The sequence below is a fragment of the Sphaeramia orbicularis genome, chromosome 1 (assembly GCF_902148855.1).
Source record: "Sphaeramia orbicularis chromosome 1, fSphaOr1.1, whole genome shotgun sequence".
In the NCBI taxonomy this organism is placed as follows: domain Eukaryota; kingdom Metazoa; phylum Chordata; class Actinopteri; order Kurtiformes; family Apogonidae; genus Sphaeramia; species Sphaeramia orbicularis.
The window spans coordinates 16,266,902-16,289,499 of NC_043957.1; the positions used below are offsets into that span (position 1 = coordinate 16,266,902).

Here is a 22,598-nt window from a genome sequence, read left to right on the forward strand (position 1 = left end):
CAGAGGAAATAGAGGTCCAACCCAACCTGCTAATGGTTTGTGACAACTCGGCTTCACAACAACCTGTGGACCAAAGAGAGGGAGGAAGTCTGGGGATGACAGAAAAAAGGAGGATGAGAGGTGGAGGAGGGACGAGTTAAAGCTGTAAAAAGCAGCAGCTACAGTCGGCCACGTGTGGAAGTGGAAAACAAATAGGTGAAAAGTTGAACATAAGAAGTTTGTCTCCAAAACAATACACAGAATAGAAAAGATTGATGGATGAACACCACAGAGAATATTACAGGGTTCACAAATAGAAGTTTTACTGTGAGACATTAAAACATGGCCTAAATTCTCCTCAGAGTGTTTAGATGAAAGATTTATGAAGTTCTATCAAAGATGCCAAAGTACTGGATTGGAGAGATATGAACTGTATTTATTTCCAGCTGGGCTGGTGGGTTTATGTGACCACTAGAGGGAGTAGTGAGTCCCTCTGCTGGTGGTGAGGAAAACTAACACCATGGGGAATTTGACCAAAGCATCAGAAAGTGATAAGATGGGATGAGAACCATTAAGAAACAACTTTTAGAGTCAAAGAAAAGAAGTGATAAAAGTTAAATGCACTGTTATTTTCACCACTGGACCCAGATATAAACGAACAGAATGGAGGACGATGGTGAAATGGCAGCGTTTTCTCTCCACGGGTGAGTTTGATTATTTAGCTTATGAAAGTATAAAGTTATTATGTGATGTTACTATCTTTGCTGAGCTGCCGTTTGTTGATCCACGGCATTCTTTGAATGATTCCAAACAGATCTTTAATGCAACTATTGACAACACAAACCAGAAAACGGAGGTGATAAGTAGTTTACTGTGACTGTTTTTGGTCCAAACACAGAGCTAAGCTAACAGAGCTATAATGTAAACTATCAGCTAATGCAACATGAGAAGACTATAAGTGTTATTTCGAGCAACTGTCGAAATAAGCATCTATTTAGAGTTTTAGTTTGAAGAAGAAAACTTGACGATACCATGATACAGATGTGTGGAAGGAATAAGCTTTATACTAATGCAATAGTGTCTCATCAGGTTTTCCAGAACATCACAGAACAGAGCTTTATATGTAGTTTAATCTTGTTGTGACGATTACGGACTGAAGATGAATTTTGTGCTTGTCACTTCCTGTCACTTCTGCATACAATCTAATCTACAAAACACCATGTAGTGAGCAAATTGGGTCAAGGCCCTTTTGGAATACAGCTGCGTCAACCAAGCCATAGACTTATCTGCAACTTACGTAGCATGTACGTGTAACAACTCTGATGAAACCATAAAAACACCTTCCGCCATATGCAACTTGTATTTGGATACCGATTACTCTGTCAGTATGCCTGTTTACCCTGCGTATGCCAAATAAATCCTTCTTCTTTGAGATGATACACTGGTTTCACGCTGTCTTTGTGAAGCCAACGACGACAGTAGCATAGACCGCACACAACATGGAAGTGAACTGATGCTAATGGAAGTATCTGAATATGACATAAAGACATCAAAAAACAATGTGCAGTGCAACACATCTGGGATAGGGGTGTAAGAAAATATCGGTTCTGGAATATATCGTGATATTTCATTTCACAATACTTTATCGATATTAAAAAGTGCTGTATCAATATTTTTAGGTATTTATTCAAATGCAAATATTGTGGAGGTTCATTTTGTTTTTTTGTTTTTCTTTTTTGTTTATATTTTAATTATTATTATTTAACACTCTTTCATTAAATGATGTTAGTTCCTTTGTCGGGACTGCACAAAAATAATGTTATGTTAGTTATGAACTAATAGAATATGCACATTTGAGTAGGATCTTAAACTGTAATGTCTGTTAAATATGATTAAAGTTTTAACACAGGGTAATTTTGTGATATAGCATTAGATCCTGTTTTGATCAAATAAAAATGTGTTTAGTATTTGTACATATTTCTGGTGTAATTCAATTTTTCCAGGAGATAATCTTTAAAAAAAAAAAGAAACAAAACCAATCAAAAATTGCCTTTTTAACAGTATCATGATACATCATGCTATATTGTGAAATATCTTATTGTGATACTAGTATTGTGATTTGAATTATATCGCCAGCTTCTTGCCAATACATACCCCTAATCTGGGATGGAGGAAACACTGGGGATCTCACAGGTTTTTTTGCTGTCATTTCTTTTCCCCACACTGTTTGAGTTAAAGAACCAGCTATAATCATCACATTTGAAGATTTAAGGATGAAAATGTGGAGTCTGCTGCGGTTCCATTGCTTGTTTTCTCATGACAATGGGTTCATTTATGCTGGGAAAACAAAACTCCACTTATAGATCATAAGTGAGCTTCAGATGTTAGAAACCAAAGATTTCAAGTCACTTCATGTTTCCACCTTTTCCAACAGAATCGCATCCACCACAATTTAAGAGCAGATGTCAAAAAAAGTTTTTATTTATTAATTTATTTATGTATTTATTTGACAGGGACAATGCAGTCAAACATAGTTGCAGCTGATGTGATGCATATAGAGTTTATACCTAGTGCTAATCCTCAACTCCACTCCCCAGTTGGGCTCTTCCACAACAGTGCAGTACAATATAAAATATACATCATTTAAATTAATCATACCATACTATTCAATAATCCAGTGTTGCATTTATATGATATGAGGCATTCATTCACTCACTCACTCACTCTCCCATACAATATACACAATATTTACAGATAAGAACAGTTGTGCTTTGTCTTTCACCAGGTTTTGGTTATGGTGGTGAAAATCTTAAACTCTGAGATGGATTTTATTTCTGATGGCAGTGAGTTCCAGAGTTTAATACTCTTACAGAAGAGGGATGACTGTCTGAAAGTTGTCCAGCAGAATGGGATGTTGCAATTTAGGTTTGAGGAGCTTAACTATTAAATACCAAAAAATAAATTAGATGCACAGGCTTTAGATGCAGACAAAATGTAAGAAGAGAGCAGAACACGACTTGGCTCACTCAATTATCTGTTATGTTGAGATAACAAGCATTGTTTTCTCAAGATAATGAGATAAATGAACCTGTTATCGCAAGAAAACAACTGTTAACTCACGATCTGAAGGCAACGGCATTAAAAAATAACAGTGAGCAGGGCCGTTCTCAGGTTTAAGACTCAGAAGTCCTTATTTAGAAAGAACTCCAGTGGAAACCAAGAAGCTGTGACTGTTGGCTTTATCCTGGCTCTGATGCAAACCACCGACTCACGCCACACCTCCACATCCATCCTAATGTACGCGTCATGTTTAGAAGACATGAGCAACAGAAGTGAGTGGGAATATCCTGTGAAATGCTGCTTTATTTCGTAGTTTTGACCTTAAACATATGTTCTGTGTGAGTGTTTGTGTCGTATTTATCTGCAGTAGGATGTGATTTAACGTGGAGAATGCACCTCCGTAAACACCCCAGGCCTTTTTTCCATTAGTGCCTTTGCCCAGTTTGATTCCGTCTCTGCTCATGTGTGAGATTAAGAAGAAGAAGAAAAAAAAAAAAGAAAAAAAAAAAAAAAACTTTGCTGTGCGGGCCGCCTCCTCCACCGTCTCGCTTTGTAAGAGCTGTTTGTACAACATTTTATTAGCCGTGGTCTGTTGGAAGAGCAGTGAGTGGAGAGAGAGACGGAGTATTATTACACCACCACGTTTCCACTACGGACCATTTGTCCCGTGTTGGCAGCGATGGGAGGGGTCACATGAAAAACAGCCAATCCTCTGCCCTAATGATGCTGACCTCACTGCTGAGCTCAGACTTGGACTAAAAACACAGGGAGGGAGGACTGACATGAAACCGAACACCTGCTGGTAGTCTGGGACGCACCGAGGCCTGAAACGTCCCTAAACGCTCTATGTGGCCAAAAGTATGTGGACAGCAGAGTGGTATACCTCTATGAGTCACTGCAGCGTGTTATGGAAGTCAAATAGAGACTACATTATGTTACAGTATGTTGTCATCAGCTTAAAAAAAATCCGGTTTTAATCATTTACATTGTTTCCCCGATTCGTTTTAATATTATATCTTTATTTTTATCTTTCATAACCTGGCAAGATACTGAATTACTTTGATGACTAAAGTTTTTCATCATTTTTTCTTATGACCTCCAAATGATATTTTCCTATTTCTATTTTCTTATATTTAACTTGTTCCTTCCCATCCTAATTTGTGTTCATTTTTTGCCTATTTATCAACTTCCAAAGCTTACAGCAATAAGAGGCCAAAATTAAACAATGATACGTCATTTGAAAGGTAATAACCTCTATTTTCAGAACTTTTCCTTTTTTTTTAATATGTAGATAAAATACAACCTGAGCTACATACACTAGTCCCATTAGCTTCAGTAACTATCCATAGGATTCTTTTACTAATTATGTTTTGGTGATCAGGATTACTATAATATAGACTTAGTGAAAAGTTTTATTGTTGAAACTTTAATATATTTAATACAAAATAATGACTGGTCAGTAATCTGGTGGGAATATAGAAGTTAATTCACTGAAGACATTCATTTAAGCTCAGAGCAAATCCAGAGGTTAATTCATTCATTTTCTGAACATGCTTTATCCTCACTAGGGTTGCGGGGGCCACTGGAGCCTATCCTAGCTACTTATGGGCGAAGGTGGAGTACACCCTGGACATGTCGCCAGTCCAGCACAGGACTAACATATCGAGACAATCACTGTCACACTCACACCTATGGGCAATTTAGATTAACCAATTAACCTGTCAGTGCATGTCTTTGGGATGGTGGGAGGAAGCTGGAGTACCTGGAGAGAACCCACGCAAACACGGGGAAAACATGCAAACTCCGCACAAAAAGGCCCCCCCCATCGACTGGTGTTGGAACTGAACCTTCCTGCTGTGGGGCATGAGTGCTATCCACTACACCACCTCGTCGCCCAAATCCAAATCCTTCTGCTCTTGTACTTTTCATATATTTTTAGATTGACAGAGTGATCGTGGAAGCTCAGTTGTCCTACTGTTAAAGCAGACAGTAAAGTAGATGAGATGCATAGACTGAGTTGATGATCTCTACTTTACCCTCGTCACAAAATCATGTTTAGAAAAATGTAGCTAACGCTGAAGAAAACACAAATCTGTGTGTGTCGTCTCTTCACACTTACAACACAAAGTCCATTCAAAGTGACACAGTGTTACAGCCTTTTATGCTAAGGACATGTTTCTCTGTTTATGTTCTCCTAGATGGCAAATTAACACCGGGCCATGGCCAGATACACCGCCGGGTTTGGCCGTGGCTTCTGAGTCAGTCAGATGTCATTTGAAGTCTGAGGTTTAAGTCACAGAAATCTCTTATTAACCACACTTGGCTCCAACACTGAGGTCAACCGGGGAACTGGCGGCTTGTAAGTGATGTTTAAACGTCGACCAGCGAGCACAGAGAGCTGGAGCAGCTTGTGGTCTGGCTGAACATCCATCCAGTCTGATAAAGCACATTTGTTTCCAGATGGAGGTGTGACAGATTTTCTTGGGGCTGAACTCTGAAACACAGAGTTGAAGCAGCAGAACACCGACCGGATCTGAGCTGAAAGTCTGCTGCACAAACACAAAAAATGACCCAACAGGAACTAGTGAGACATGTCGAGTCATTTCAAAATTTCCTCTTCATGTCAAAACATTTAACCTTTCCTGTTTGATTTATCACCATTTATTTTAACATTATTCTCTGTAGTTTGCATTTTTCAGTGAAAATCATTTCTTACTTTCTGATATTTAACTTTGTGATCATGTAGATGTTCACAAAAGCTCAGGGAAAAATCAAAAGGTTATTATAACTGTAGGAACCATGAATGAATTTAGAGTTATTTTGTAGGGGTATGAGGGTTTAAGTATTGGGGTTTGTTACTGTTTATGATATTATGTAGAGTTTTGTGTAATCATGTTGATGAGGGAATAAGTAGGTCACAGATATGAGCGGAGGTGTTAATATAGGTACCTGCTCACCTGTGTAGATGGAGAGAGAGAGAGAGAGAGAAAGAGAGAGAGAGGGTGCACAGGGATGCTGTATTTTTTGTTGACCGCTATTTTCTTTGATCGCTGTAATCACTTTAATTATGAGTTTGTGCATGCATCATAAGTTGATTACACTTTTTTCCATTAATAAAAAGTAAAACTTATTTTCGAACCGCAGTGATTTTTCTCTGTTAAGCACATCAGACAATGGAAAGCCCTGTTGAAGTTGCTAAAATAACAAAACAGAGAAAACTAGGAAAAGTGACTTTTTCAGTAAAATCTATCATTAACTGAACATGAACCCAGTGTCTCCATCCACTGTCATTAGTCCCTTTTCCATTGACCCTCAAATTGTGTGAATATAATTTGCACATAAAAATTTACCTAATGTAAAAACAACAATTTTGCCAAAATTCTTGTTTTAAAAGTTTTTGCGCTGGCAAGAGGTGGTTTTTCAAGCGTAGCGCAAATTGGTATATCACCCAAAAGTGCAATGGACAGACCTTTTTCTGCAACTAGAGTCACATAAATAAAAAAAAACAAAAACGGATGTTGATGGATACTACAACAAGCAAAGAAGAAGCGTTTTAAAAGAAACATGGCGTGGTATGTGTGGACACACCAAGAAACTGGATAATTTTTTAATTTTATAGGAGATAGAAGGGTAATATATAGTAATAATGAATATATCTGTAAATCAACACGATATTTACATTCGTCGCAATTGTTTATGGAATGACTTCTTGTGTCATATAATAAATAAACAAATCATTGCATTTGTGATTTAGTGGAAAAACCAACATTATGCACTTCTGTTTTTTGACATTTAGTAAATATCTGTAAAGTTTTGCGCATAAGTCCAATGGAAAAGCAACTATTGATCCAACTCCATGGGTTTTACTGGTGAATCAATGTTGTAGAAGATGACGGTGTTTCCACATTCACTACGGAGCCTCTGAAAGTCCAAATGGGTCATATCTGATGACCATGAAAAGATGAAAAACTGCATTTTACATCAGTTACTTACATAGGATTAGTGGATCAACAGGTATTGAACAGTTTACATCAGTAGATACTTTTTGGCCTTTGAGGTTCAGAATAATGTTATGTGTCAGGGAATTTTTCTCTGGGATTTCTCAACATCTGTACTGATGTTCTACATCACAGCTGCTTTTGTGTCATGAAACTCCACATAAACGCAGAGTAAAAGCAGCAGAACACCAGATCTGAGCTGGAACTCACAAACATAAACAAATGAACCAGTAGGAACTGGTCAAACATATCCAGTCATTTCAAAGTCATGTCAACAGTTTCTGATTTGAGGCAAAAACAAAGGACGTAAATAAGGTTTGTATGGGACCTTTGAAGAGCACATGTCATAAAGTGTTTGGAAGACAAGACAAAAAACAAGAAAGAAGCGATGAAAACAGAAGACAAACTGGACTAATGTGACCATGAACACAGTTGTAAGTGTGCACAGAACTGGAATGGAACCGCTTTAACACATATATTAATGAAAAATTGTAAAGTTACTGAGGATGTGTTTGGAAGCAGAAGTTTTATTTATTGTGCAATTAGTAGCAATGGATTTTCCTTTAGTTTTTATGTTGAACATTTTTGGATAATGTTATGAACATTTAAATCCACCCGTCCGTCCATCCATCCATCCATCCATCCATCCATCCACGGCCATACAGAGATGGACATGGTCTATGTCTGAGACTTACCCTGTTCGCTGCTGTTGTCTCCGCTGTGAGACGTGTGTCCTCCGCTGGATGGACCTGGTGTACCGGCCGAGCGAATCGACGCCACATCGTCGTGATCTCTGCTCCACGACATCTGGGCAGAGAATGAGAAACAGTCAGCAGGGGAAGACCAAATGCAATAAAAACTGGAGAAACAAAGGAACGATGCTGCTGAAAGTGATCAAAAAACATCGGGTGAATTCACAGTCACATCTGTCACTTCATTCTTTTTTAAAGGATACTTTCATGCATCTCTATAAAATACGTCAGTCTTCTGCTTTCATGCCAAACTGATTTCACCTACATTTTCATTTGTTTATGTTTATGTTTATTTTTACGCATTTGGCAGACGCTTTTTTCCAAAGCAACTTACAGGGGAAAACCAATTAAATCACTCAATCAATCAAATTTTATTTATATAGTGCCAGATCACAAAAAGAAGTTATCTCTTGACATTTTATATATAGAGTTGGTCAAAACCAGACTCTAAGCCAATTTACAGAAACCCAACAGAATCCTCCAGGAGCAAACACTTGTGACTGGTGACAGTGGCGAGGAAAAACTTCCCTTTAACAGGCAGAAACCTCGAGCAGACCCAGACTCCTGGAGGATGGCCGTCTGCCTTGACCAGTTGAGGTTAAAGAGAGAGGGTAGAGAAGGGGAAAGAGAGAGAGCGATAGAGATAGAGACTGGGGGAGAGGGGGAGAAGGGGGGAGTAGGGGGAGACACATGGAGGCGGTTGAGGATAAGTGAGTGGTGATGATGAGGGCAGGGAAGAGGCCGGACCACCGCAGCAGGTCCAGAGATAATCCTGGAAGAATCTATGGTTATCCTGGGAAAAAACCTTATTAGAATATTTAAAATGGAATGTCTGACAGTGCTAGGATAGGAGGTGCTCTCGGAAGAGCTGGGTCTTCAGGAGCTTCTTGAAGATAGGCAGGGATGACTCTGTTCTTGTAGCACTTGGTAGAGCGTTCCACCAACGTGGAACGACCCATGAAAAGAGCCTGGATTGTCTTGTACAAGGTCTGGGGACCACCAGACTACGTTCCCCAGACGAGCGGAGTGGTCGTGGGGCGACATAAGCGTTTATTAGTGCACCTAAGTAGACAGGAGCAGACCCACTGAGAATTTTGTAGGCTAGGATTAAAGATTTGAATTTGATGCGGGCAGCTATGGGTAGCCAGTGTAACTCAATGAGTAAGGGGGTGACATGTGCCCTTTTAGGCTGATTGAAGACCAGACGCGCTGCTGCATTCTGGACCATCATTTACCTCCTGGAAGGTCCTACAAACTGGGATTCAGGAGCTCTGAGGAGAATACAAACTGCTCCTACAGATGATCTGACACGACAACTATTAGTATTACTGAAAGAGAAGGAGGCTACAATCTTAGGGGAGATCTAAATAAAAAAAAACAAAGTAAGAACAACAATGAAAAGTATGTGTATAACAAGCTGTGGAGTGACTTTTTGGAACAATCTAGAGCAGGAGATAAAGGAAAGTACAAACATTAATATATTTAAAAAGAGGTATAAAAAATTGTTTCTAAATAGGTATATGGAAGATGAGGGATAAAAATAGTATTATCTCAAATACCATTCATGGTGTAAAATTATGGAATGGACCTGATGATGTATTTAAGTTATTCACTCCTTTGGCAAAGTTTAAAAAAAAGTCCCTTAAGTTTAAAATTATTTAGAAATATTGAATTGAGATGGTAGATATGTTTTTGTTGTTGATTTTTTTTAATCTTTTATTATTATGGTGTGAATGTTGTACACATTTAAGTTGATGTGAGCAGTGTATTAGGTGAAAAGGATAGGCAAAAAAGCTTTTGCTTCTAGCCTATTCCTTTTTTGGTTTTTCTGTTTATTACAATTGATGTACTGGGTACAATGATTGATGTAAAACCAAAATAAATTCATTCATTCAGTCAGTCATTCATTAGCAACAGTCACAACTTTCATTAAAAGACTTCAAACTGTTTCATTCTGCAAAATTTGAGGAAGTTTAGGGTTAGGGTCCTTCATCAATGTATTAGATGCACCTTTTAATAAACCTATGGAACTGAAGGAGCATTCAGGTCATTGTTATCATGTCCAATCCAAATACTTTCAATCATTGTCCACCTTGTGTTTCTTCAAACATGCAGCCAAACATTCACTCCTCTGCTTCACAGAACACGTTACCATTTCTAGCTCACACCATTGATTGGGCTATAAAACTAATAATTACGGTCGATGGATTCTTTCTCTTTTTGATGCTTTTTACAAAAATGAGGACTTAGGTTCGTGTTAGGTTCATTATGAAGCTTTTGTGGTGCAAAACCTGGCCATCCATCCGGTTTTCTCAGTGCATTCGATCCTGAGAAATAGTGGTGAGTGGATCGATCCAAATATCGATAGTATCGATACCAGGTTGGCATTGGTATCAGATCAATGCTAGCGTGGTGAGATTGATACTTTAGTTTAAGTTTTTCTCTTGTACAAATTGTTGTGGTTTCGTCAAAGAGGTGACAGCCAGTTTGCCGGACTCGCCACTTCTGTCTTAGCGCAGAGCGGGCACACTTTGCATCTCCTCCCCCTCTTGTGTTTGTTTCAGTGTTGTGCCGTCACATGACTCAGCAGCGCAAAGCAAACAAGCAAACCACCGGCTCAGGTGTGCCTGCCCACCAGCACACGCACAACACATGCACAGACTGAGACACAGAGCAGGAGAATGACATAGAAGAGCATCGCCATGTGGCTATATTTTATTTTCCCGCTGAAAATGAGACTACAGAAAACTGAATAATTTGTTGAAAGGCTATAAGGTACAGATAATTTTTATTTAATTTTTGTATTGCAGTTTTTGAACACTAGTCGAAAAAAATAATTTGTTTCCTGGTGATCATTTTGTGCACTTTGCTTATTTAAGAAAAAAAATCCAGACATGACAATGTATGGAGAAAAATTGTTTTGAGGGATGCACCGATTCCGATACCAGTATCGGGTCCGATACTCAGCGTGTGTACTTGTACTTGTACTTGTAAAAGTGATCTGATCCAACTGCACTGATACCACTTACTGCAGTGTGACATTCATAGTTAAGTGCAGCAGGTATGCGGCGGTGGAGTAGTGTGTAGGGAGTGTGAAGAGTGTGGAGATTTTTCAAACTAAATGACGGTGATAAAAGTAACGCTGACTGCAAGTAACGTTAAAGACACAGACAGATACGGACGCAGCGTTCTGTCCGTATCCGTTAATTATAGGTTTTCACTGATTTTCACAGAAAAATGCAAAATGCAGAGGATAATACTAAATATAATACAATAAATGGAGATAAATCACATGGGAAAGGTTAAATGTAAAGATAAATTAATTTGGAAGTCGCCACAAAAATAGTTGTAGGTCTTCTAGGGTTAAGAGTTAGACATTAATTAAACACTTTTCAGATGTGGAGGACTCATTTTAACATCTGGATCCTATTTTGATGGACATTTCAGGAGATTGTGTTAAAATGCAATGTACTAAATAGGCAACAAAACCAAACGTTCATACATCAAATTCACGTATCTGTTCATTAAAGCAGAAAAAGGGTGAATTTCACTCGGGTCTAAAACTTTATGGGTGTGTTTGCATCATCAGACCATAAGCATTGATTCTTTTGTGGTTGGGTTCTTAAAATGAATCAGGTAGTGGGCAGAAATGCAGCGCAATTAGCAAATGGAATCCAGTCTTTGTGAATTCAGCGCTTAGTTGGGAATCTGAACAATGCAAAAATAAAAAAGATATAAACACTAAAAATTCTTGATAAAAACTGCTGTAACAGAGATACAGTAAAAGAGGCAAAGATTTTAATAAAATAAAATATCACATTTTCAAGGCTCAGAACCTTCTGAAAGTCCTTCAGCAAAAATGGATACCTCCCACACTGTTTGATTGACAGGTGATCAGCGCAACGACTCTCCATTTTACCCATTAAGATGACGTTAAAAAAATAACAGTAACAAAGAGGAGGATTATGAGTTTATGACCTGCACAAAGCAGGCACTTGAAAATGAAAGCTGACCTGGGAGCTGCCGGTCATCTGACACTCCAGTTCACACCCGCTGGAGTTTAAAGGGTTAAAGGCCGATCGAAAACCAGCTCGACTGGATCAGGAAACAGAGAAGACCTGACTTTTCACCTCCTCATGTTATGTGTCTTTGGGAAAAAGAGATCAGGGCGTGTAGGGAGATTTTTACCTGCAGTTTTAGAGTTTTTTAACATCTTCAGAGCAGCTGAAAAGTCTGTATTTTTCCCACCGACTCAGTGTAAAGGTTCAGTCCAGGTTCTTCTCTGGTTTTATTACTGGGTCTATCACTGTCTTAGGTTTTAAGATGATGTTCATGTCTCACGTCTCACTTTGCTGTCTGCTTTAACGGTGGGACGACTGAACTTCAGGAGGAGGGATGAAAGAGTCAGATCATATTCATCAACTCACCTCATGTGGAGGTCGTGTTCATTATCTGAGACCTTGACGGATTCAATAGTTTAGTTTTTAAGACAAGAGGAAACTACTGCGTCAGTTTAGCCTCAGTTAAACCATGAATAAATGTTTTCAGTCATTTAATTATTCCGTGATGACTGTCCCGTATTTATTTTATTTGCTGAAAATATTCCAGAAGTACATTTAAAGATATACTAATTGTACTTTTACTTTGCCCAATAATAGATGAATTTATCATAATTTAACAAATATAATGGTAAAAATCCAATACATTTTGCTGAAACCATCAAGTTAGCTTTTATTATTTATAAAGTTATATGTAAATGTATTTCATGTTTTCCAAATGAACTTTTGTCCATATCTCACATTTTATGGTCAAGGTACAGTCATTTATTGACCCAGAGCAGCAGCTAACTACAGCTAGCAGGCTAACAGCAGTTCAGAATGTTTCAAAAGTTGCAGCTTCTGTTTATTTCATACTTTAATCATTATTAGTTTTGTGTCAGTATTTTTGTGTTACTACAGTGCACTTATTATTTCTGTGCAAATTCAAGAAGCTACAAAACACTCACACTTCCTGGTCTATGTATGACACTTAGGTTGAAATAATAAACTAAAGCTTATTATTTGTAATAATGTAAGAAAAAAATGATAGATATTTGGTTAAAACACTGTTAGCAGCCTGTAAAAAGGCTTTTACCAAAAAATGGTGCAGATTAGAACCACCTACAACTAACGACTGGCTACAAATAGTGAATGGAATATTTAAGATGGAGATTCTGACCCATAGATTGAGGATTCAAAAAGAGCAGTGTCACGATAAATGGAAGAAATGGGCAATTTTCATTTCAACGTCACATTAATAAAACCACTTGTTAGCCACAAAGGTTTTTCATGGTCAATGTATCCCAAATGTCCCTTATGTTTGTTTTGTATTGTACAGAAATCAAACAATAAAAATAAAGGGTTAAAAAAAAGAAATAATAAACTAAAGCTAACCATCTATTTCATCATAAATTAGACCAGTGTTTTTCAACCTTGGGGTTGAGACTCCACATGGGGTTGCCTGGAGTTCAAATGAGGTCACCTGAAATTTCTAGTAATTAATAAAAAGCACTAATTAAGTAATTAAGTGAAGCACTGTGGTACTGTTTATCTTTCAAATGTTCATTGTGGTTGGTTTCAGATGCTGCAGCTCTTTCATAATCCATAGTTTGAGTTACTGTTTGCTCAGTATTAATTGTCAGCCTTGTAAATACAAGCTGGACTGACTGTACATATCCTGACCAAGGAAAATAAAATTCTCACTTTGTGCAGTAATCTACACCTGGCTTTTCTGCCTCCATTCATAATAATATACATTATATGGCCTAAATGTTATCTAAAATTAATATTTATTTGCAACATAGTATAGCAAACTATTACATGATCAAAACCAAATTAATTTTAGCAAAAAAAAAACAAAAAAAGTTTCCGTTTTGAATGTCTGGTGTCGCCAGATATTTGTGATGTTAAAATGGGGTCACAAGCCAAAAAAGGTTGGGAACCACTGAATTAGACCCTCTTTACTAACACAGATGATGGATTCAGGACTGTGATTGGCCATTACAGCTGTCAATCACAGCTTAAAAATGAACTGATCAGAAAGATGATGTTTGAACACAAATGAACCCGATAAAATCAAGATAAAAAATGAAATATAGAGGAAAAGTACCAGACGCATACTTTTAGTTTTGAGTTTGGCTGAAGCCTCGTTTAATAAAAGTGAGGGGGGTGGGATTTATGAGCTGTACTCCAGTCTTGCCACCAGGAGGCGATATGACAGGCGACGTGTTTTGACTTTTAGGGAAAGCTGATGAATCCCTGGTCCACGATGAACCAGACCTGCTTTCATGGTGTATATGTACGACAGCTGAATTCTGATGTTTTTGTCGAAACCGCTGAATATTTCCAGAAAGTGACCACACCCTCACCTGATCCATGTGGTTCCCTGACGACCTGATGAAGTCCTCACTGTCAGATTTGTTCCCGTCTCGGTCATCTATAACCAGATCGATCGGCATCTTCCCTTTCAGACAGCTGATGTACCGATGACAGAAGTTATCGCAAAGTTCGTGAACCTGGACATGGACATATATGAACAGTCAGTGGTCAATACTATAAGAACATTATGGACGCATTAAGGGAAATATACAGGATTAGACTGGTTTATCCTGAGATTAAACCGGATCAGTGGCCTTCTTTGTTTTAATCTTGTTACTTTAGATTAAAGAGCAGATGGATAAATTAGATTCTAAAAACATTTCCTGGAGGTAAATCTGACCTTTTCCAGCTCCAGCAGGTGGAATCGCAGCACTTGTATCGCCTGAATCATCTGAAGAGACATGACAATTATTATCATCTGAGACACTTTACAGTATTGAACATCATATATGGTTACTCACCAGATTATCCAGCTCTGGGTTGGATGAAAATAGCGGCTTCTCTGACCGGATCTAAATAGAACACACAGATGAAAAGACGTTTGAGACATTCATCTGTGTATTTTCTCTAAAAAATGTATCCTTCTACAACAATAATGAGCTGTTTTAATTTTGTAGTAAAATAAAAGCTATGGTATGTCCGTTTTATTGGTTTACATGATGGATTATAAACAAAAGCAGCACTTTGCTGTCATGGTTGGACAGTTTTTAACATCTTAAATGTTACCAAACATTTTAAGTACAGACTTTTCCTATCATGGCCAAGTCTGGACATTTTTCTCACTATTAGTCAAACTTGTTGCCCAGAAATACATCTATAAATAGAGACCGTAGGGGTCACAGGGGGTCACTGGGGGCCCTCAGGTCGTTTTCTGGCCTGGCCCCGTCTCGAGTGTCGACACGGCTCTGACTCATCTGACTCGACCTCCGTCCTTCTGTTCAGTTTTAGCGCTGATGGTTGGAAAACGTGGCTCCTGTACCTGTTTGGAGAAGACGGCGATGTCTTCGTTGAAGGAGTCTGAGCTGCAGACGTCTCCTCCGGCCACGCCGCTCTCCCTTGGCGTGCATGTTGCCAATTCACATTTCTCAAAAATCAGTGCGAGTAGAGGGAATAAAGGATGTCTGCGGGAGAAGGAGAGTTTAATAAGTTTAATAATAATGAGTTTAAGGTCCTAAAAGGCACTGAGAGGCGTTCAGGTTCCACTGAGATTCATAATAAACTCATTAGGATGAATTAAAGGGTCGGTGTTTGGATTTAATTTGTGATAAAAAGTTAACGACAAGTAGAACTTTTTTGTTCTTTTGCAAAAAACCATAATTCTTCATTTAATGAAAATTATTTAAAACTATTCTTTAAATACACTTTATTAATACTGTGTAATGAATACTGTGCTGTAAGAAAAACTAAGAAAAACCAAATGAGGAAAAATACACAAAAGTTTGCGTATCACTATATAAAAATAGTCTCTCATCATAATAACACAATCTTTGTACTATAAAAGAACCTCCATTACAGTAAAAGTACAATTACTCAATTAAAACAGTAAAAATATGCTCTATAAAAATGTTATGTTACGCTAAAATTACAAATACCATGACATAAAAATACAATGTTTAAGTAAAAAGATGAAAACTGCACAATAAAGAAACTCCATTAGATTAAGATATGAAAACTATGCAAGAAAAATATATAGTGAAAGTAAAAATATTAAAGTGCAGAAAACAAAACCTAATTATGATTTTAAAAAAATGTATGTACTGTAAAAATTATAAACAGTTGTAAAAACTGCATCTACTGTTTCACACATGTCTTATTGGTCCATTTCATGCCATGTGACCAACCTATGAACCACAGTTACAAAGTCTGGACACTAGTGGACACTTGCTACAAATAAAATATATGTATTTACATGGTGAAAAATATGAACTAATTGTCAATTTCATGACCAGAGAAATAAAAGACAACATTAAGTGTACTCTGCATATTATTTAAAAAAAAAAACAAAAAAAAAACAACACAGTGACACAAAAGTAGTATTTTACAGATGCAGTAGAGACTAGTGTGTTGTCTACGTATAAATGTATCTATGTGTTTGTCTCTTCTTCTGTGGTGGACTACTCCGAATACAAAACCCAGCGCCCTCTATTGTTTATTTCCAGAACCTATAATAGATTTTTTATATAAATTTGGTTACATTTTTGTTTTAATTTTTGAGGAAAGCTGTAGTAAAAGTTTTACTTGAGATAATATTATAATATATTTAAATATATATTGTTATTTAAGAGAAACTAAACAGAACCAACTCCATTTCCTTTTGCTGTGAGGACGTTCAGAGGCGTCATGTTGGTTTGATAAATGAACCCAGACTGTTTTTCTGCAGTGTCAGTGAACTCATCATACCCATAAATGGCGTCTTTGTCCCTCTTGACGGCCTCCCCGGTGGAGGGGGCCATGCTGCTGCTGCTGTGGGTGGACTGGGGGTACTGGTGTGGGGGGTATGGGCCGGCAGCAGCGGCTGTGGCGGCCAGGTGAACGGCCTGTAGGGAACGGGCGGCGGCAGCGGCGTGGTGGGGGTGATGGGGGTGGTGGGGGTCTCCATACACCCCACCCATCCCGTCCAAGCCGTAGTGGGCCAGGTCTTCATACTGAAACACAGAGACCAGGTACTCAGGACACAAGTACTGCACTTACAGCAAGTAAAGTAGGATTACTGGAAAATAAAATACACAGTATTTACATCCTGTACTTGTTCAATACTGATACTACAGAAAGGTACGAATACAGGAGAAAAAAAAACACTACTGCTCTAGAAAAGTATGAATACTGTTGCATAAATACTCTGGTCTCACATACTATACATCATTAATAATACTAATGATACAACGGGTAAAGTATGAATACTGCGCAATAAAATACTTAGTAAAAACTGATGCTACAGAAAAGTAAAAATACAAGATTACACTGGAAAATTATAAATACTGTGGTGTAAATACCATGAACTCACATCTGTACTTCACTAATAATACAACAGTTAAAGTATGAATACTATAAAACACATAATACTCATATGTAATTCTGTAATTCAGTAAAGATACTAATACAGATGCTACAAAAAGTAACTATAGAAACACTTTACTGCTCTAGAAAAGTATCCAGTTATAGTAAAAGTATGAAGACTGTTGTATAAAATACCTACAACTCACATACTGTACTTCATTAAAAATTCTAATAATATAATGGATAAAGTATGAATACTGGGCTGTAAAATATTCATATACTGTACTTCAGTAAAAACTATCTGTAACAATTCTGTGGAAATAAAAGTAATAATACTGGGCTCTAAAAGTACTGCTAGCAGTAAAAGAACCAATGAACTAGAAAAGTATCCTGTTAAGGTAGGAGTACTGTGAACACTACCATATACAAATACTCTGCTGCAGTAAAAGTACTTTGCCATAAAAATACTGCATTTTTTATAGATAGCAAAACAACAAATACTATGTTAAGGTAAAAGAATAAGAAACATACAATAAAAAAATAAAAATACTTGATCATAAAAATATTTTGTTACAATAAATGTACAAATACTGCCCTTTAAAAAATACAGTACTGTAGTAAAAGTACAAATATTGCCTCATGTAAAATATCAAACATATAGTAAAGGCAGAAAAGTACAAATAAAACAAATACTATATTTTTCATGCCATAAAAAGTACAAATACTGCATTATAACAGTACTGTGCAGTGTTTTTACTGAAATCAATTGAAAATCAGTAAAAGCAGAGTTTGATCAGTTACATGATTTTAACAACACCAACAGGAATTTCATTAAAACTGAACAAACATCAGTTTTTTTAATAGAACAACTAATGTTTTGCAATCTGAAAAATAAAACTGCAACTTCTGCTTATTAATGATGAATTTGCTGATTATTTTCTCCACTAATTCTTATTAAAAACATGCTTAATTCTTCCTCACAGCACACAGTGAGTCTCCAACATCCACGTATACCAAAACCAACAACAGCTGCTGTGTATTTTCAATTATTTACTATATTTTCCATTCGACTTTGCAGCTACACTGTAAATATCTGCAGTTTTAATGTAGATATAAAAAGTACAATATTTAATCTGAAACCAGTCGAGTGATGTCCAAGAGGAGTTTTATAAGTAAATGATAATTTTTTCTCCAACAGAAGAAAAAGTCAGGGTCGTTTGGAGACGTGATTATGGACTACAGGTGGAAAACTCACAGAAAAATATAAATAAAACTCTTTAAAACTCACAGAAGAAGCTGTGAAATTACATCAGAGTCTGATTGTGACAGAGCTGTGACTGCAAGTAGAAAAACACAGCAGTACTACATGTACTCTACGTTTATAGTACTTATAGAGTACTAAAGGGTTCCCTGGTCCTGCAGCGTCATATTCTACTGTAATAAATCCAACAAATACTTTAATTTCATACCTATATTTTACCTGCTACATTCACATGCAACTAATATGTTTATATGATATAATGCAGTACTAAATACTACACAAAGTACTTCCACGGATAAAGTACAGCATTGAAAAACTCTCACATCATGTTTTCATTATAGCAACAAAAAATAAATTATCTTCAATAATTCAATGTTTCACAGAAAGAGGAGTTTAGGTACAGAACGCTCATTCCTCTGATCTAATTCTACACATTTATGTATTTTAATCCAGGACTTGTAACTGAGAATTTATTTGTACTTCTACTTCTATGTGTACATGAACACAACACTGACAGTGTTTATTGGAGAAAATCATATTGTGTTCCATTAATTTTCAACTTCATGATCAACAATAAAATCAGTAAATGTTTGATTATTTCTCACGGAAAAACTGAAATCTAAGTGTTCAGAAATAAAACTGATTTTCTTTTATTTGCTAGTTTTAAATAATAATTCTAATAAAGTAACTTCATTGATTTTTTTAGGAAACAGTTTTGTGTTAAACTAAAGTTAATTTTTTTTTCTAATTTATTGTGAAAAGTTAGAAGAGTTTTGCCCCTAAAGAAACAAAGAGCAAAACAGAGAAAAACTCGAGTTTTAATAATTTCCAAACACATAGTTTTGTTCAGAAGTCAAGTTTTAAAGCTAGATTTTAACATAAATATACATCTAACCTTTTCTTATTGATAAACTCATTTATTTGTGAGTTGTTTTTTTTTTTTTTTTTTTTTTAGGTTGGATTGAAGAACATACACGGTGGTAAATTAAAAACAACCCCATAAGTTAATTATTTTTTTTCCCTGTTAATGTTCATAGAATCTCATTGTGAAGCTTTAATTTAACATAATCATTCGCTCATAATAGCAGACATATTCACTTGTTATTTTTCATGTATTTGTTCTGTTGTAAAAGTCAATCAGATGCTGGTTTTATTACAAATTTAACCTCCGTGAACAAATGAACTGCTGTGAAATAAAACGTCCTTTAATTATTATTTTTATTTTATTTTATTTTATTCTTTTATCCTCAGATGAACGAACCGTGTGAAAATGTGACAAATGATGTGTTTATACGCGTTCACGGCGTCGTTTTAACGTGTGAACCGTCGGTCTGGAGCTGGACGCGTTAAAGACTCTTTAAAACAAGCTGTGACCGAGTTTTACTGGAAAATACGCATCAAATGTTGTTGTTTAAAGTGTTTTTTAACGTCGTAAAACAGCAGCTGGAACAAATCTGGTCAAATAAAATCAATTAAGGTGTAAAAAAAAAAAAAACCCTGAATATTTAGTTTTAGACAAAAAATCAAGTGGATTTAACTTCAGTTTTTAGTTTCTAGTGACTGGATCATTTTTGGATTCTGCAAAAAATAAATCACACAATTAAAACTTGAGTTGTTTTACAGAAGAGCACAACTTTAGTTCTCATTTTTAAAAAAAAATTTATTAAATTAGTTTATAAAATAACAATTGTGAAAAAAGTGGTTTCACGTGTGTTATTTTATATTAAAAGTGTACATGAATATTTTTACGCACCGCAGTGTGTGCTGTTATTAAACTCAATTAACCAGGCTGATAAATATTAAACAGCTCTAATTCCATGTGATGCTTTGTTTAATTTTGCGTCTAAATCTGTCTTTAAATGTAGTTTTGAGTCACTTTAAAGAAAAGCGAACTCTGTTTTCGGTCAAATCCGAACTCAGCCTTCGACTAACCCTGCGCCGACCATCAGATGTGCGCAGCTCCGGTCGAACCTCCATCATCTGCGGGATAAAAGTTTATTTTTACGCACCCGTTGCGCCATTGGCCCCGTCTCTGCGCACGGACCCCAGGTGACTCCTGTGGCGCAAAACACACATCCAACTCCCCGGTACCGGACCGGTGATCAGTTAATCCTCCGGGTATCCCAAACCGAGTCCAGTCCAGACAGACGAACCGACAGACAGCAGCTGATCTCCGGGCTCCGCGGGAATCACCGACTCGACCGACAACCGCAGCCCGCCGACAGCAGCTCCAGCCCCGGGCACACGCCGTCCTGCTCCCGGTCTCCAGCTCCGGCCAAACGCACCGACAAACCGGACCCACCGCAGGCCGAATGCGACCGGGTTACATCCAAACCGGGGGGTGAAGTGACGCGGACCCGCCCGCTGCGCGCTCTGAGCCGGGCACTGAAGGTGCGTTCAAATCCCCATCGCAGCTCCGGACGAGCGGCTTCTCCTCCTCGGAGCGAGTCGTCCGGGTGTGAGGAGGGAGGAGGAGGAGGAGAGGGGGGAGGACGGGGAGGAAGGGGGGATTTTCTAACTTAAAGGAGCAGAGACGCCGCAGATCATATATGACGTGCAACGGCGCGCCACCGCCAAATGCGCGTGCATGGGGTAGAACATTAATGAGTCAAAAAGAAAGAATGATGATGATAAATATTAATATATGGTGTATATGTCAAACATTTTTGGAATTAAATACAGGAACATCAAATGTTTAATTAGCCAAATTAATAATCACATTTCAGTCTGTTTTTATTTTTATTTCATTTATTTTATTGTGACTAATTTGCACCTTCTTTACTTATTGTCTTGTTTTATTCGGCTTAATTGGGTAACATAAAAAATAATAATAATAATAATAATAATAATAATAATAATAATAATAATAATAATAATAAATAATAATAATAATAATAATAATAATAATAATAATTATCATCATCATCATCATCATCATCATCATTTTGAGTCTCACCTGTATCGTTTGTATGATTTTATCTGTTTTTCTTGCTTTTCCTTTTTTTATTGTGCAAACTGTCAAACAAAGAAAAAAAATAAAATAAAATTTGAACGTTTTAACGTCATCATTTTTAAGCTTTTACAGGTTTGTGATATTAACAATATTTTTTCCTCACCAAAATAAACTGTTTGAATGTATTTTATTTAGAAGCTGTTGCATTTTCTTGAAAGCATTATTTTCAATTTTACTCTAGAACTGTGTTTTTATATTTATTTTAACGTGTCCAGGACTTAAAAGATGATGTTTCACACCTACATTAGTTGACTGGGTGGCTTGGTTTTGTTATTTTAATATGTATTTATGCTATTTTAATGTGATATATTTTAATGTGTTATTTTAAAAGCCCTATTCATGTTTTATGTCACTCAACATTTTCATTGTAAAGCACATTATGATGCTATCTGTAAAAAGTACAGTAGAAATTAAGTTTACTTATTTACTTCCTTTTCTACAAAATTCTACCATTGTATTTGAGTGTAGTTACAGATGTTCTGTAGTTAAAAATAAAGTCAGATAAGTCTGATAATGTTAAGAGTAAAATAGTAAACATGAATTTCTTACATTTGACTATTTTCTCCTTTTTCTCCATAATCATATTTTCTAATATTATCTATTCTAAATAAATCTGAAAACAAACACATGTATCTGATATGTCATAAGTGAAGACAAAGCAGTGTAAATCTGTAGTGATGATGAACTCTTGGCGCCATCTAGTGTTTTTAAAGAGTCAGTACAAATATGTTTAGTCTGGAAAAGGATCAAATTAACCCTTTCATGCATGAATTGTGGGAACCTTAGTCAAGATGTTTTTCCTGAGTGTTTTTATTCCTCTTTAGGCATGAAAAAAAGCGATTGAATTTTTTTAAAAAAATGAACCTATTTTCATGAAGTTACAAAACTGTCCACTCAACTGGACACCATGTGTTTAGTTTTTGAAGCAAAGAAACATGTATTTAAAATGCAACATCAGAAAGTGATGAACTGTGTGAAAACTATGAAATAAAAAAAACATTTGTTCCCTTCTTACCTTGTTTGAAAGTCAACGAAATTGATTTGTTAGATAAAAGGTGCAACAATACATTTATCTGTCTAGCTTTTAAGCATAAAAACTTTGGGGACTTTAACACAGTTGCT

The 22,598-nt window shown here is 36.6% G+C and overlaps 1 protein-coding gene across 1 annotated transcript in view; it reads right to left on the reverse strand.

Annotated features, from left to right (window-relative positions):
* meis1a (Meis homeobox 1 a) overlaps positions 1–20,905 on the reverse strand; it is a 60,389-nt gene extending 39,484 nt beyond the window's left edge. Inside the window, exons 1-7 of the mRNA XM_030163417.1 lie at positions 20,473–20,905; positions 16,606–16,850; positions 15,185–15,326; positions 14,667–14,717; positions 14,546–14,596; positions 14,196–14,342; positions 7,733–7,844 (exon numbers count right to left, since the gene is read on the reverse strand). Coding sequence (XP_030019277.1) covers positions 7,733–7,844; positions 14,196–14,342; positions 14,546–14,596; positions 14,667–14,717; positions 15,185–15,326; positions 16,606–16,850; positions 20,473–20,484 — 760 coding nt within the window. The 5' untranslated portion in view covers positions 20,485–20,905. The remainder of the gene's footprint in view (positions 1–7,732; positions 7,845–14,195; positions 14,343–14,545; positions 14,597–14,666; positions 14,718–15,184; positions 15,327–16,605; positions 16,851–20,472) is intronic.
* Positions 20,906–22,598: the final 1,693 nt, after the last annotated feature.